Below are 16,038 nucleotides of genomic sequence, written 5' to 3' on the forward strand. Positions count from 1 at the left end.
CAGTGCTCTGTGGTGACCTACTAAATGAGAAGGAAATCCAAAAAGGGAATATATGTATACGTATAGCTGATTCACTTTGCTGTACAGTAGAAACTAACATAACATTGAAAAGCAACTACACTCCAATAAAAAAAAAAAACTTTTAATTAAAAGACCCCAGTTGTCAGTATCCAGAGGTCTTTTCTTTTGAGCGAGCTCATTTCGCCACAGAGGGCTCCTCCAATTTCCTGGATTTTGATAGATAAGCCTGGTTGTCTGTTTTGGGAAGTGAGTGGGTTACAGGGACTGGGAGGTCTCACCCTATAATACACAGACCTTCAATCCAGCTCTTGCCTTATCTCATATTCTGCTGCTGTGTATCCTCAAGACCGAAGCCTCTTGCATTCAGTTTTTCTAGAGTGTAAACCTTTGGTATCCTGCCAGGATGGTAGGTGGGGGCCGCTTGGGGGTTAGAGAGGGCGTCTAAGCATCTATTTGCTCCTTTTACAATCATTCAAACAGCCCTGTTTTCAGATCCACTCTTCTCTCCCTCTTTCAGAGATATCTGGTGTCCTCAATTTCTGAGCCTTTCCAGTGTCACGTCACGTGATTGGGTTTGCTCCTTTTAGGATTCCGCATACTCCCACACTCTCCACAGGCCTTAGGTTTCAATAGCCATAGCCTGCTGATTACCTCTCATCCATACCTTACTTTCCATTTTCCAAAATTTAGTCAACGTCTTTTTCATCTAGTGTCACCTCCTTTCTTGTTCTTTTTTCCTTATGGATTTATTCACTTTTTATTAATTTACTGTCATTTTAGTGGTGTTTGGGGATGGAAGCAGAGATAAACATATGCATTCAATTCTCCATGTTTAACCAAGAGCACTCCTTCCTATTTTTGAATCTTTCATTTTCATCAAATAGCTGCAGGAAGTAGTAGAATTTAAAACTTCTGCCCCTTATTTTTCCTTATCTATATTTTAAGACAACAAAAATATTGAACTCTCTGTACTGGCTTTCCTTTGATAGTTGTACATGAACTGTTTTTTCAGATTTACCACATTCTTCCTCTGGATCACAAGGCCCCTAATATCAGGGTCACACTGTCTTGATAGGACTCATACAGAGCTAGTAGGAAGGAAAACTGGCAGCAAGAAGCATGTGATCTATTTTAACTTGACTTTAAATGATAATGTCCTGTTCTCTAACATATTATGTTTCTTTTCTGACTTCCTACTTTTCTTTTTTTTAATGTTCCAATTTTTATGTCTGTGTCTTCGCCCTATATAGAATTTCAGGAGCCCCTTTTTCACATTTACATTTCCCATACAGTTTTACTTCCCATTTTCTTTCTTCTTATTGACCTGCACCTTTTGTTGCCTCACCTTCTTGACCCTTGTCTCTGTGGCAGCTCTCCACTAATCCCTGCTCCATGCAGGAATGTCCATTTTGCCCTTTAGAGGCTATGGCTTTCCTCCTATCCTTGAGAACTTTCTTTATACAATTAAAAACAAAGTTCTATCTATTCTCTGGCCTCTTGAATGAGAGCAGGGCTTTCCTCCCCTTAATTAGTTTCCTTATTAGACCATTAATTTATCTTCTTTCTAATGGGAATTTGTTCTCCACTTAAATGAAGCTTTTTTTCCTCCAGAACCTGAGAAATTTCAAGTGTCTGGAATGCATGGTCACAAAAATGTAGTGCTTTTCACTCTACCTGTTAACAACCTTGATTCTTTCTGGCTCATAACTCCTATCACTTTTATTAGCTCATTTCCTATTTTTATAAGAATATTCTGGACTTTAGCATTCTTAACCAGCAAAGCAGCCTTAATTATTTACTCTTACAGTTCAGTTGTAATTATTTAACTTCTAATGGAAAGTCTGCCCTCAGGCATGTCCTTAGGTAACTACTTTTGCACTGATCTCTTTCTATTCCCCAATAATGATCCACGATCATTTATATACCAACTCAGTGTCTTGTATCTTTCAAAAGTCTGCATTTAAAAAAATAAAACTTTATCTCTAAGTGGCTTCCTTTTACAACAAACAAGCAGGAAGAACTCCAAATGTAGTTCCTTTTGTGTGAAAAAGATATTTGCTCTCCACTTTTAGCCTAGCTTTTCTTGCCAAAATTACCTCCAGAGGCCCTGAGATTGGCAGCCTCTAAAATGGCTCCCAGTTATCCCTGCCCTCCTGCTATTCACAGCCTTGTGCAATCCCTTTGTGTTGAGTGTGGGCTGGACTTGTTGTTTCATCTCTAATGAATAGAATGCAGCAAAAGCAGTGGGATGCCACTTCTGAGATTAGGTTACAAAAAGACTGGCTTCTATCTTGGGCACCTTCTCTTGCACGCTGTCATTCTCACTCGCTTGTTTTGAGGGAAGCTAGCTGCCACGTTGTAGGCTCTTCTTTGGAGAGGTTCATGTTGGAAGGAACTGAGTGGGGACCTCTGACCAACAGCCAGCGTTGAACTGAGGCTCTCAGCCCAACAGCCATGAGGAAATAAATCCTGCTGACAACTACATAAGTGAGCTTGGAAGCCAACGCTCCCCCAGTTGAGCCTTTAGATGAGACTGCAGCCCCTGACACCCTAACACCAACCTCATGAGAGGCCTTGAGCCAGAGGCATCCAGCTAAGCCCCACATTCAGATCCCTGACACTCAGAAACTATGAGATAATAAATGTTGTTTGAAGTACTGATTTTGATGACAATTTGTTATGCAGCAATAGAAAACTAATGCAAGTCCTTATGGCCAATTTTTTAGCTTTTAGTCTGTGCTTTTTATATGATAAGTTTCTTTTTAGGCCATTCTTTCCTCTGGATGTCAATTTAATTGCTCACATAATATTTTCTGTAAATTCCTCTTTGAAAGCAGGGAATGGCAGTTGCCAGTCTTGTTCATAATTGCATATTGATGACTAGCACAGTGCCTGGCACTTGAATAGTTGCCTATTATATATTTACTGGATTTGACCCTTCAGTCTTTTTCTACATGTCCTAGTTTATAAGTTACTCATCACTTTCCATATTGCCATTTCTTTTGGGGATTTAAGAGTTAGAAAACCTGCTGGTCTAGTAACTTTGAGTTTTTTCTCCTTTAATCTGCTGTCCCTCCTCCTCTTGAACTTCAACACTGCTGTCTCATTTGAAGCATCACCTCTCTCCTTCTCCAGCAGAGCTGAATCCATGTGTGCTCGCTCTTGCCACTCCTGCCTGGACTGGTGGAGCAGCTCCCTTTTTCAAGGGAGGCTGTGCTGCTGTGTTCCAACAGGAGACACTCAATCACGTAACACCCTAACCATCTGGTGGAGTAAGCACTAGTGTGTTTGTTGTTATTCTAAAAGTGAGAGAGAGAGAGAGAGAGAGAGAGAGTGTGTGTGTGTGTGTGTGTGTGTGTCCTGGAGATGTTGAGTGCCAAGCCTGAGGTCACTTTGAAATTTGGAAGCAGAATAACTAGAATTCTGGTATCCTAAAAGAGGAAGCATAGAGATTCATGGAGATGAAGTTTGGAGAGTCAAATCTTGGAGATTCAAATTTGAATCTTCGCTCCACCATGTTGTGTGACCTTACAAATTATTCAAATATCTTGAGTCAGTTCCTCATCTGTAACATGGAAATAATTCCTACTCTATAGGGTTTTAGGCATTATTCTTGATCCAGTATTCTGTTAATTCTACATTTTAACTTAAAATTTCTTTGCAATAGGTTCACTTCATAATTATAATGATAGCATAAACTTTTAATTTGGGTTGATAATTTAAATACAGGAAGAAAACATGGTATATTTGTTAACAATCAATATTACTACTAGCACTTTCCTTTTATTCTTTTATTAAGATGCCAATAAAACCAAAAAAAATTATCACTAACATTCAGAATCTTCCTCCATTTGCCTTTATTTGCTATACTGTCATAAATGGGATCAAATATTCTAATGTGACAATATTCTAATTCTTGGCTATTGGAAAATTGCCCCACTGTCTTAATAAGTTTGGGCTGCTATAACAAAATGCCAGAGGCTGTGTGGTTCAAACAACAAACATTATTTCTCACAGTTTGGGAGGCTGGGAAGTTCAAGAACAAGGTGCCAGCAGATTTGGTGTCTGGTGAGGGCTTGCTTCCTGATTCAAGATGACCATCCTCTTGCTGTGTCTTCACATGGCGGAAGGGGCGAGGAAGTTTTCTTTCATAAGGGCACTAACCCCATTCAGGAAATTAGTTCATCTCTCAAGACATAATCACCTCCCACAGACCCACCTCCACATATTATCACGCTGGGGATTAGGTTTCAACATATGAATTTGGGGGGACACGCAAACATCCATTCCATAGCATCCACCATTTCTAAACTGCTCAGCAATTCAGAAATAAGATTTTCTTAGGAAAAAATTTCAAATCAAAATAAGTCTACTCCGGTTTAAATAAAAACACTGCTGAAATAATCATGCATACATAGGAAAGAAGACCAATACATGTAAATTATCTTATAACTTTAGATTGACAGAAAAATAAAACCCTAAAGAACAATTGTTTTTAAAATATCTTGTCCAAAATATTAACTTAAGCAGCAAGTACTCTAAAAGTTTCTTTGGCAAAGATTTACTGTCACAACAAATAAGACATAAATATATAAAGATTTCTAATCTTAGAGGTTTTAAATGGTCATTTGCAACACAGTAGAACTGGCTGAGGAAACCTTAGAGATTATGTAGTTAAATGTGTTATTCATTTTACAGAAAAGGAAGCCAGGTCCAGAGAGGTTAAGTGCCTGCCTGGTTAAGGACAGAGCCAGGATATGACCCCAGATCTCTGATTAATAGTCCAGGACTCTTTGCATGACACCAAGCTACCTTTCCTGTTTTGTTTGTTGAAGGAACATGCACTCTTTCACTAATTGCAATGGTACCATCACCTGCTTCTTACCTCTTCCTGGGACTGGTTGAATTGCTGTATCAGTTGTGCTTGTGCCAGCATTACTCTTTCCAGTTCATCTGACTTCTGTTTCATTTCCTTCCTCAAGTCCTCTGAAACTGAATCATTACTGTCAATTTCCTTCTTCAAGCGTGATTCAAATTCTGCAACCAAATTTTTAAGGTTTTCGATTTCTTTCTCCTTTAACTCAGATTCTTCAGTATACTGAATATGGGATTCATGGAGTTTTTCTTCAAGAGCAGCCACTTTCAGCCTTAGATCTTTAGTAGCGCCTTCAATTAAGTCAGATATCTGTAAGATAAATCTTGCATTAGTTTGTGGGTGATAGTCTCTAGGTATCCACAGAATTCTCGTGGTTTTAAGAGGTTTATTCTAAATAACTGGTGTTCTGATCTGATGAAAACAAATCTATGACATATATAGGCCTTCAAGGTTTTAAAAGTTAGGACTAAAATTTTATTTTTATCAACTAAAATGGAATTGCATTAATCACTTGGGCATACTTGGAAATACATAAATCTCTGTGGCTGAACTGAGCTACCAAGGACAGCTCAAGTCTTGATCAAGTGCCTGTCTGGACTCACTTTAGGGTGGCTTTGGGATCTAGAAATGCCTGATGTTTGGGGATGCATGTAGGAGAGCACCACAGCTATAGTCTACGCAAACCATACCAGTTAAGTTTTCCTTCGATATATATTTTTTCTTTCTTGAATATGATGACTGGAGGTACCCTAGATACTACACCTTCTATAGCAGCCCTGCCCAACAGAACTTTCTATGATGATAGAAATATTCTGCGCTGTCCTATATGGTAGCCACTAGCCACATGTGACTATTGATAGTGGTGTGCTGGTAAATGTTTAACAATGGACTCACACATACACACACAAAAGCCAGATTTATATCTAATTTCCATGGTGTGAATACTCTCACCATGGCCAATTCCAAGCTATGAAGGTGATATCACTGATCGCTGAGCTGGGAAGAACTGCACAAATAGGCTCTTGCTTGTTAGTATGGGCTCTTGTGCATTTGAAACGTGGCGAACATGAGTGAAGAACTCAATTTTCAATTTTATTTAATTTTAATTAATTGAAACTTAAGTAGACACATAAGTTACCACATTAGACAGTGCAGTTCTAGAGGATACCAGAATACTTAGAAAATATACTGCTTCTGAAGGTGGTAGCTCTAGACAAAGAGAGGAAAGAATAACTTGAGAAACTTCTCCTCAAAGTCATGAAATTCTTTAGAAGGGAAAAGACTATTTATTTTTTTCTCCTTAAAAAGCAAAACAAATAACAGAAAACAGACCAGGAAGAGCAAAGCTCCTTCTGATGAAACATATCCTTATTATTTATGCTATGGATATTGTCACATAAATATTAGTACAAGAAATCAGCCCATGAAGAATCTGGAAAACATTCATAGACCAAAGTTCCAAGGATTTTGTGAACCATTACTTAAGAGTTATGTATCAAAAATTTGTTTCAAATGTTAAATTTACATTAAGAATAACTTTTACAAGAAATCTATTTACCACACTTAGTAATTTTATAAATTAAATTAATATTCCATTTTCTTCAATTAATCCAGGAAGGAAGAGGGCCACTGCTAGGTCTGAACAGTAGTTTCCTTCATCCAGAGGAGAGCTGACACTGAAACAGAGCAGGTTATCCTGAGGAGAGGAGGCTCACATAGCCACAAACATGTTTTGATTTTTTTAAAAGGGAGTCAACATTTAAAAAATCAAGGGACCTCCCTGGTGGCACAGTGGTCAAGAATCCACCTGCCAATGCAGGGGACACGGGTTCGAGCTCTGGTCCAGGAAGATCCCACATGCCGCGGAGCAACTAAGCCCATGCACCGCAACTACTGAGCCTGCGCTCTAGAGCCCATAAGCCTCAGCTACTGAGCCTGTGTGCCACAACTACTGAAACCTGCGCACCTAGAGCCTGTGCTCCGCAACAAGAGAAGCCACGGCAATGAGAAGCCTGCACACCACAATGAAGAGTGGCCCCTGCTCACCGCAACTAGAGAAAGCCCACACACAGCAATGAAGACCCAATGCAGCCAAAAATAATTAAGTAAATAAAGCTGAATAATATTCCTTTAAAAAAAATAAAAAAATAAAAAATCAAGAGAATTCACTCACAAAATCTGGACTTATGATTTCTCTTGAAAGACTGCAGCCCTGGTAAGTTGGGGCCTGCCTTTCAGCATTCTCCTGCTGATGGTCCTGAGCCGCCTGGGGACTGCAACAGCAGTCACAAGGTTAGGGGGAAAGGGGGGTGGGGGGCAGGAGCCAGGAAGCAAGAGGCCTGTCTAGGATAGAATCTGTCCAGAAGGGGAGGGGCCTAAGGTGAGCCAGGCTACAAGTTCCCAGCGCATGCTCCATTGTCCCAATAGGAGTTCACTTACAAAACACAAATTCAGAGATAAAATTACTTTTTTTAAAATTAAAAAAAAATTTTTTTTTGATGTGGACCATTTTTAAAGTTTTTATTGAATTTGTTACAATATTGCTTCTGTTTTATGTTTTGATTTTTTGGCCCCAAGGCATGTGGGATCTTAGCTCCCTGACCAGGGATCCAACTTACATTGGAAGTTAAACCCCCTGCATTGGAAGGGGGAGTCTTAACCACTGGACCACCAGGGAAGTCCCCCCAGAGGTAAAATTATTAAGAATTTCAAGACAGCATTTGCAGAGTGTTAAACCTGAAAGGCCTTTTTGAGTGTGGGGACCTGTGGTGCTACACTCATGTGGCTGGCCCTGCCTGTCGTTCCCAGTGAGCTACTGAAAAGGCTGTACCATACCCTCTATACACCAAAGTAGAGGCCAGTAAGTCTCATTTAAGGCTAATTTACATAGACTCTTAATGAGTTTATTCAAAAATATGACTTCATCACTGGGTCTTGGTTAATACACACACACACACACACATTCTACTCTCAGGTCTTATGAAAACAAGGGAACCTTAACGAAACCTTGTATTATGTTTAGGACACATTGTTTAAGAAATTATGGGGACTTCCCTGGTGGTGCAGTGGTTAAGAATTCGCCTGCCAATGCAGGGAACACGGGTTCGATCCCTGGTCTGGGAAGATCCCACATGCCACGGAGCAACTAAGCCCGTGCACCACAACTACTAAGCCTGCACTCTAGAGCCCATGAGCCACAACTACTGAGCCCGAGAGCCACAACAACTAAAGCCCGTGTGCCTAGAGCCCGTGCTCTGCAACAAGAAAAGCCACCGCAATGAGAAGCCCACGCACCGCAATGAAGAGTAGCCCCTGCTCACCGCAACTAGAGAAAGCCTGCATGCAGCAACGAAGACCCAACGCAGCCAAAAATAAATAAATAAATAAAATAAAGTTAAAATGATACTTTAAAAAAAAGAAATTATGGAGGTGTGATTACATTTAAAAAATATTTCCCTTCATTCAAAAATATTTAGAGTTGAAAATATTTGCAATTAAAGGGGGTAGGCTTTAATTGTTGGTAAAATTTTAATTATGTGAAACACCTCATTATCTTTTGTTGGATACTTGAGGTATTGGAACATCTAACCATGCTAATTATTGGTTATATAATTTATGCTGTTTTAAAAATAAGTTTATTTTAGTAGGAAAAAATACCATACATAGCTGGATTGTATGCTTATATTATTTATCTCAGTCATTCATTCTGGAAAATAGCCAAACCATTCTATCTACCTAAAACTAAGGCACAATGACCATGAGAAAATCTACAGGAGTTATAAATATAGTGGTGTCCTTAGGAGGAAATAACCAACATCTACAGTTTCAAACCCATTAAGTAATGATGAACATCATAATGACAGACCTTCATTTGTAGTTCTTCTTGTTCTTTCTTATACTTTTGGATTATTTCTTGGTGTTTTTCCTTTTCAATATCGAGTTCCAGTTTAACTTCTTTAAAGAGAAGAGCTTGCTCCTGAAATTCAACTAAATGTTGGGCTCTTTCCTTGGCAAGTTCAGCTTCAATCTAGAAAATAGCATTTAACACACAAATAAAGCCATTTTATCTTCAGATAAGTAAATTAAGCCTATTTTCAGACTCATATTTTTTCTCCCAGTTTTATTCAGATATAATTGACATACAGTGCTGTATAAGTTTAAGGTATAAGTTTAAGGTATAAGTTTAAGGTATAAGTTTAAGCATAAAGGTTTGACTTCCATATATCCTGAAGTTATTATCACAATAAGTTTACTGAACATCCAGCATCTCATATAGATACAAAATTAAAGAAATAGTTTCTTTTCTTATGATGAGAACTCAGGATCTAATCATTTTAAAAATTCTAATCCTAATATTAGTTTTTAAATTCTAATGTTTAAAAAATATCTGACTCAGAACTCAGGCCAGAAAAGTTGACCTTAGGTCAAATAGTGTTACATCTTCTAAGACCATCAAAACCTGTAAAATGAGTAGAGAAGTTAGTACAATATATTATAACAGTTTTCAGAAATACTAAAAGCTTAATCTTCTGTACATTTATGGTGTAAACTCAGTCCTTGCCAGCAACCCCATAAGGAAAAAAAAAAGATTTTGAGGCTCTTACACTAAGTTCTGCTGAAAACTAAGAGTGGATACAAGGTATAAATGTCGATTTTTTAAAATGGTCCTTTCTTGATAGAGATCAGACAGTTTTGGGGTCAAAGATTATCATTTTAATGCGACTGAGGCCAAAAGGCTGATTGAAGGAAAACATAGTCAGTGATGCCCGTATCCAGATTTTGACTCACATAGAATCACAGTGCTGGAAGGGAACTTAGAAATCCCCTAGTTCATTTTCTCAAGCTTCCATGAATTGTGGAAGAATAAACAAAGGCTTTGGATTGAGTTTAAATCCTGGCTCTAAATCCTGGCTCTGCCACTCTAGTTGTGTGATCTTAAATTGTGACTGTAACCTCTCCTGATGTGGTTATAACTAATTCCCTTGGGGGTCGTTATGAGGATTAAATGAGATGAAACATCTGTGTAAAGCTCTTGCACAAGCAGGAATTCAATAGTCAGTGGAGATTACTTCTACACCCTGACTTCAGTCTCTACCATGGAATTTGCACCAAATCATTGTCTGCTCTGTGCCTCAACACCACCAGAAACCATAATTCACTCCTTCCCCAGCAGGCGTTTCCATTTTCAGACAGCGCTCAGCATTAGGAAGTTTTTCCTTTAGTTGAGCCAACATCTCTCTCCCCGTGGTTTTTAACCATTGGTTTTGGCTCTGTCTACGGGAGCAAGAGAACAAATCTATGAGTCCTGGAGTCATTTAGGCCTGGGAGACTATATAGTGGAGTAGAGAAGGGATCCCAGTGACAGGCCGGCTCGAGATTTACATTGTGCCATGATTATAAATTCGAAGAGGGAGTAAATGCCAGATAACTTGGGAGAAAAACCGTCAAACATGACTTTCTGTGACTGTGATTCTCAGGCCACTAAGAGGAGAAGGAGAGAGGTCAACCTGAATTTCTCAAGGGGATACTGAAACTAGGGTACCAGGAAACAGAAAGTTTGCTAAGAAAGTTTGCAGGAAGCCATTTAAATTACATAAAATCCACATAGAAGACTAGCCCCAGTGTGGGGTCTGTGGGATTTATTGCACTGGGTATAGGACTGATCATTTGCCTTAAGGCAAAACAATTATGTTTCTACTCAATGCACAGAGTTATTCTGGCTCTCTCAAAATAAATTTCTGGATTGTTTGGGGGAAAGGATACCGAAAATCATTTAGGAACATGATAGAACTGTTCAGATGTGTTGCTAGCAGATTACAAAAGACAAGGAGAGCCTGAGGGCCCTCAGAAAAAAGAGCAGATGTTCTTCTGAATTGCAGGTACTTGTGTTCACTTGCCTCTTGGTAGCCATTTAGATACATCACAAGTGTCTCAAAGAAACTGTCTGAACCAGAGATCTTGATACAATCCCCTCCCCACCTGTTTCTTCCTCAGTGCTCCCCATCTCAGGACACAGTACCGTCACCCATCGAGTTATTCAGGTCAGTAACTGGGGTAATCACCTTTCATACTTCTGTCTCCCTTACCCTCCACGCCTAATCCAGCACCAAGTCCTGTTCATTTTGCCTCCAAAAGATGCATCGAATCCATCCATTTCTCTACACCTCTACTTCCACCACCCTAGTTGTGGTCACCACCACCTCCTGAGTGGCCTCCTTACTTCTATTCCTGCCTCTCTCCAACACCTGATACACAGCAGTGTTCTTCACAAACTATAAATTGGATTATTTTATTCCTTCTTAGTGGTTTTTCAATGCATTAGTATAAAATCCAAACTCCCAAACATGATCTTCTACAGGACCACCATCAGCCCATATGACACCTTTGCGTAAATCAACAAAGCATGCCTTCCTTAGATGAACACAGCCTTGGGCAGGGCACAAGACTTGGTGAGCAGAGCCCAGGCCGGATTCCAGCTCCCTTCTCTCCCTTGGCCTGTGCTATTAGTCACGATGCAACCTGAACACCATGTATGGCAGCCCTGGACTTCTCCAACCTGACTTTTACTGCTTTTCCCATTTGATTACTGTGCTCCAGCCACACTGGAATAGATAAGTCAAGAACACATGAAAGGAGGAAATCAAATGCAAAACATTCAGAAAACTTCAAGAGTTAATAGCCCACAAGATACCATGACACTATTTAAAAAAAAGAGTAAACAAACATTTTTTGAGAAACTCAAGAAAAATTTGTGCTGAGGTACTAAAATATCAAGTGTTCAAAAAAATTTCCTTGTGTGGTTAATTGGTAGAGCCAAAGAGTTATTTTAGGATAAAAAGACAAATTTCAAAATATGGATTCAAATTAAGAGAACAAGGATGTACATAAACTATGTGGGACAGGACAAACTAAATTCGATGACAGAAGGACTTGAGGAGAACTTTTAAAAACAGAAGTTCTTTAAATTTATTATGGGGAAGAGGCCATTTAGCAAATCAGCAGAGTCCCTTGATGAAGAGGAAACAAAGGAAGCATTCAGGGAAGGAAAGGGAGTGGCTGACTGGTTGAATGAGAGAATGTTCGGTTCTACCTGAGTCAGGAAGAAAGGAGATCTTCTTGCCCCTGAACTGTTCCTTGGAGTGAACTAGTGTAGGTAAGGGGAAGGGGAAAAAGGAAGGAATAGATGGAGGGTGGGAAAGAAAAAGCACTGTAGATAAAAAGGAGAAGAGTGATTTACTATTACTGATTTGATTTTTAATTTGTACAACCTGAGAAAGAGAAGCAAAGTGATGAGCTTCAGGTGGGATTTCTAAACATTTAAGGAAGCTGCAGTGGGAAGCCAAAAGCCATCTGAATGTGTTGACTCCGTAGTACAGAGAGATGATACACTACTGGTTCCTTCATGATCTGAAGAGTCTGAACAAAGTGATGAGCCCACAAACAATGATTTGCTTAAGCTGGTATACTGTCATTGAAAAGATGGATTCATACCAAATTGTCATGTTTACGTTTTTGACATGTTGATAAGAGCTGTTTGTTTAAAATATCTTAGATGGCAGGACTTATGTTTATGCAAAATAAATGAATTAGGTGATGGTGCATACATATATTATGAACTGCTTTATACAATAACTAATAGTACTTTTGAAAATCATGAAAAAATTCTAATCTCTAAAAAACAGCATGAATAATATATGAGTTCAAGAGTTACACAAAGTAAAATCAATTATTGTCTGTGTACACATTCCAGATTTTAATTCATCCATATCTTCCTCTAGCTCAAACTCTGTCTCCTCCCTGAAGGCCTTCTGATGACTCCAGAGCATTCTGAGTATGTTGTTTTTTAATTCCTTTTGTATTTGTTGTTGAAATGCATAATTAGAGTTTTATAATATTTGTGTCTAATACTAGTGTGCAAAATGCTATCTTTTCACTAATTATTTTCCAAGTGAGATCTTTGTGGTTGATTTTGATATCACTTTCTAACTTTTCATGGAGCCAAACACCAAATATAATCACTTATTACTTTCATGATCCCTTTAAAACCAAGGGAGTCTCGGATGTCAAAGTAGAAATCAAACCACTTGTTTATATTTGATGTACATATATCATTAAAGAAAATATATCTCCTAAAAATAAATTATTATACTATTTTCTAAAAGTTTAAAAACAAATACTGGTTGAAAACTAATACTTCAGATTATTTCTAAATTAACCACTGAATAAATATATTATAAAAGTAGATGACTATTCAAATAGTAGGCTTTGTATTGTAGTAAAAAAATACGAATGCTAAGGAGTCAGACTATGCACTGAAGTCCTGCCAAGAACTGAGTAAACTGAGGGCAGAAGGAGAGAATGTTCACCAAGTAACTTAAACAGGCTAGGTGGTATGGTACAGGGCCCTTTTCATCTACTAACTCATTTAATTCTTACAACAACCCTGGAAAGAACATACAATAATTATTATTCCCACTGTCTACAGTAAGAAATAGTCTCAGAGAAATTAAGTGCCTTCACCAAGATCTTAGAGCTACTATGAGGTGGAGAGGGCTGCACACTCAGGTGTCTCTGGTGGACTCCATAGCTCAGCGTGGTGAGTTTTTCCACACAGCTGTCTCCCTACACATCTACATGGCATAGTGGTTAAGGGCATGGACTTGGTATTTATTTAGTTTCAAAATATTGGGGGATTTTTTTCCCAGATAACTTTCTGTTAATGAATTCTAATTTGATTCCATTGTGGTTAGAGAAAATACTTTGTATGACTTGAATCCTTTTAAATTTATTGAGACATATTTACTCCCAGTATATGATCTACTTTAATAAATGTCCCATGCGCACTTGAGAAGAATGTGTATTCTGCTGTTAAATGGAGAATTCTATACATATCAATTAGGTAATATTTGGTAATAGTGTTTACTGTATCTCTTCAAAATAAATTATTATACTATTTTCCATAGTTTATATCCTTAATGAGTTTTCTGGATATTTTTCTATCAATTATTGAGAGAGGGCTATTGACATCTCTGACTCTAATTATAGGTTTGTCTATTTCTCCTTGCAGTTCTATCATTTTTTGCTTAATTTTTAAGTTCTGTTACTAGGTGAAAAACCATTTAGGATTATTATGTCTTCTTGGTGAACCAATCCTTTTATCATTATGAAATGACCTTCTTTATCTTTGGTAATATTCTAAATATTCTGATTTCTTTCTCTGAAATCTATTTTGATTGTGATGTAACTACTTTAGCTTCTTTTGATTTGTTCTAGCATATCTTTTTTCCATCCATTACTTTTAACCTATTTTTAAAAATATTTCTTTATATAAAAGTACATTTCTTACAGGCAACATATAGTAGAGTCTTGCATTTTTATCCAACATGACAATCTCTGTCTTTTAATGGGGGTATTTAGACTAGGGCTTGGCAAACTGTGGTCCACAGACTAAATTCAGCCATGCCCATTTATTTGCAAATCATCTATGGCTGCTTTTAAGCTACAGTGGTGGAGTGGAGTGGTTGCAACAGAGGCTGTATGTTCCACAAACCAAAAATATTTTATTTACTAACTGGACCTTTATAGAAAAAGTTTGCTGACCCTTGTTTAGATCATTTATATTTCATTTGATTATTGATATGATTAGCTTTAAATCTATCTTGCTGTGCATTTTCTATTTGGCCCATCTCATTTTTTTCCCCTTTTTCTGTCTTCTTTTGGATTATTTTTTAAATTCAATTTTATCTCCTTTGCTGGTTTATTAGCTGTAACTCTTTGTTTTTCTATTTTTGTGGTTGGTTTAGAGTTTATAAAATATATTTTTGACTTATTGCAATCTATCTTCTTGTGATATATCACTTCATATATTGTATAAGAATCTAAATATTCTCACCACCACTACCAAAACAACAAAGGTAATTATGTGACGTGAAGGATATGTTAACTAACCCTATTGTAGTAATTATTTTGCAACATATATATGTGTGTGTCAGATCATCATGTTGTACATACTAAACTTACAGTGTCACATGTCAATTACATCTCTATAAGCCTGGAGGAAAAAGGGGTCTGTGATGGTTGGTTGATGGATAAAACTAAAATGAAAGGACCCCTTCTTCCTTTCATTAGATCTCCTGCCATTGTTCCGTACTCACCAACCCCAACCAAAAGTCAGAGGGTCCAGGAACTATTACTTTCATCCATTCAATTCAGGCTTTGGGGGTAGAAAGCAGGGTTTCAAGGGTGTAGAGTGGCCAGAGTGGGGCAAATGAAAGGAATCTGGCTCAACCCATGAGGCAGATGGAGAAATCCTCAGAGAAGGGTAATCTGCCAGGAAGGTATCCCCAGAAGGGTCCCCTGTATTTGCCAGCTCATTGTCAGTTTGCCTACCCATTGCCCTATCTCTTGGCCCATCTTTTAACTGGAAACTTCAGGGGATATTTGTTATTTTCTTTCTTTTTTTTTTTTTTTAGGGATTCATTCTTCCCCTATTGTCAGTCAATATGGTTGAGTGGGAATCTGTCCTGCAAGGGTAAGCATGTGACCCAGGTCCGAATGAATCAACATGTCCAGTCTTGCCAGCTGTGGTGACTGGTCCAAGACTAAGCACATGATTCAGTTAGAATCTGACAGCCACAGTGAGTTTTTTGCTAAGAATGCAGAAAAGAGATGGGAGGAGCTACTGTTCCCTTTTTGCCGTCAGGAGGGACAACTGTGAGTCTGAAAATGAAACCAATCTGGCAGAAAACTAGCTTGACAGCCCTGAATCCAGCTGTGCCTAAAGGTAGCCCACCACTGAACTTTGCAGTTACGAGAGCCAATAAATTATAGTTTCACTTAAAAGAAGAAAAAAAAGAATTTCACAATAGTATACTTCCATCTCTCCCTTCCCAGCTATTGTGATATTGTTGTCATATATTTTGCTTCTACATGTTATAAATCTCATATTAGATTATTAATATTTTTGTTTAAATAGTCCATTATAATTTAAAGAAATTTAAATGATAAAAATATCATATTTATCCATATTGTTACCAATTCTGGTATTCTACATTCCTTTGTATAGATCCATATTTCCATCTGGTATAATTTTCCTTCTGAATAAAGGACTTCTTTTAACATTTCTTATAGTGTGGGTGTGC

General features: G+C 38.0%; 1 protein-coding gene across 1 annotated transcript in view; it reads right to left on the reverse strand.

Moving 5' to 3' along the window:
- Positions 1-16,038, reverse strand: part of LEKR1 (leucine, glutamate and lysine rich 1) — a 268,126-nt gene that overhangs the window by 11,524 nt on the left and 240,564 nt on the right. Inside the window, exons 11-12 of the mRNA XM_007164823.2 lie at positions 8,763-8,924; positions 4,907-5,206 (exon numbers count right to left, since the gene is read on the reverse strand). Of these exons, the coding sequence (XP_007164885.2) occupies positions 4,907-5,206; positions 8,763-8,924 (462 nt within the window). The remainder of the gene's footprint in view (positions 1-4,906; positions 5,207-8,762; positions 8,925-16,038) is intronic.

The sequence above is a fragment of the Balaenoptera acutorostrata genome, chromosome 4 (genome assembly GCF_949987535.1).
Source record: "Balaenoptera acutorostrata chromosome 4, mBalAcu1.1, whole genome shotgun sequence".
NCBI lineage: Eukaryota > Metazoa > Chordata > Mammalia > Artiodactyla > Balaenopteridae > Balaenoptera > Balaenoptera acutorostrata.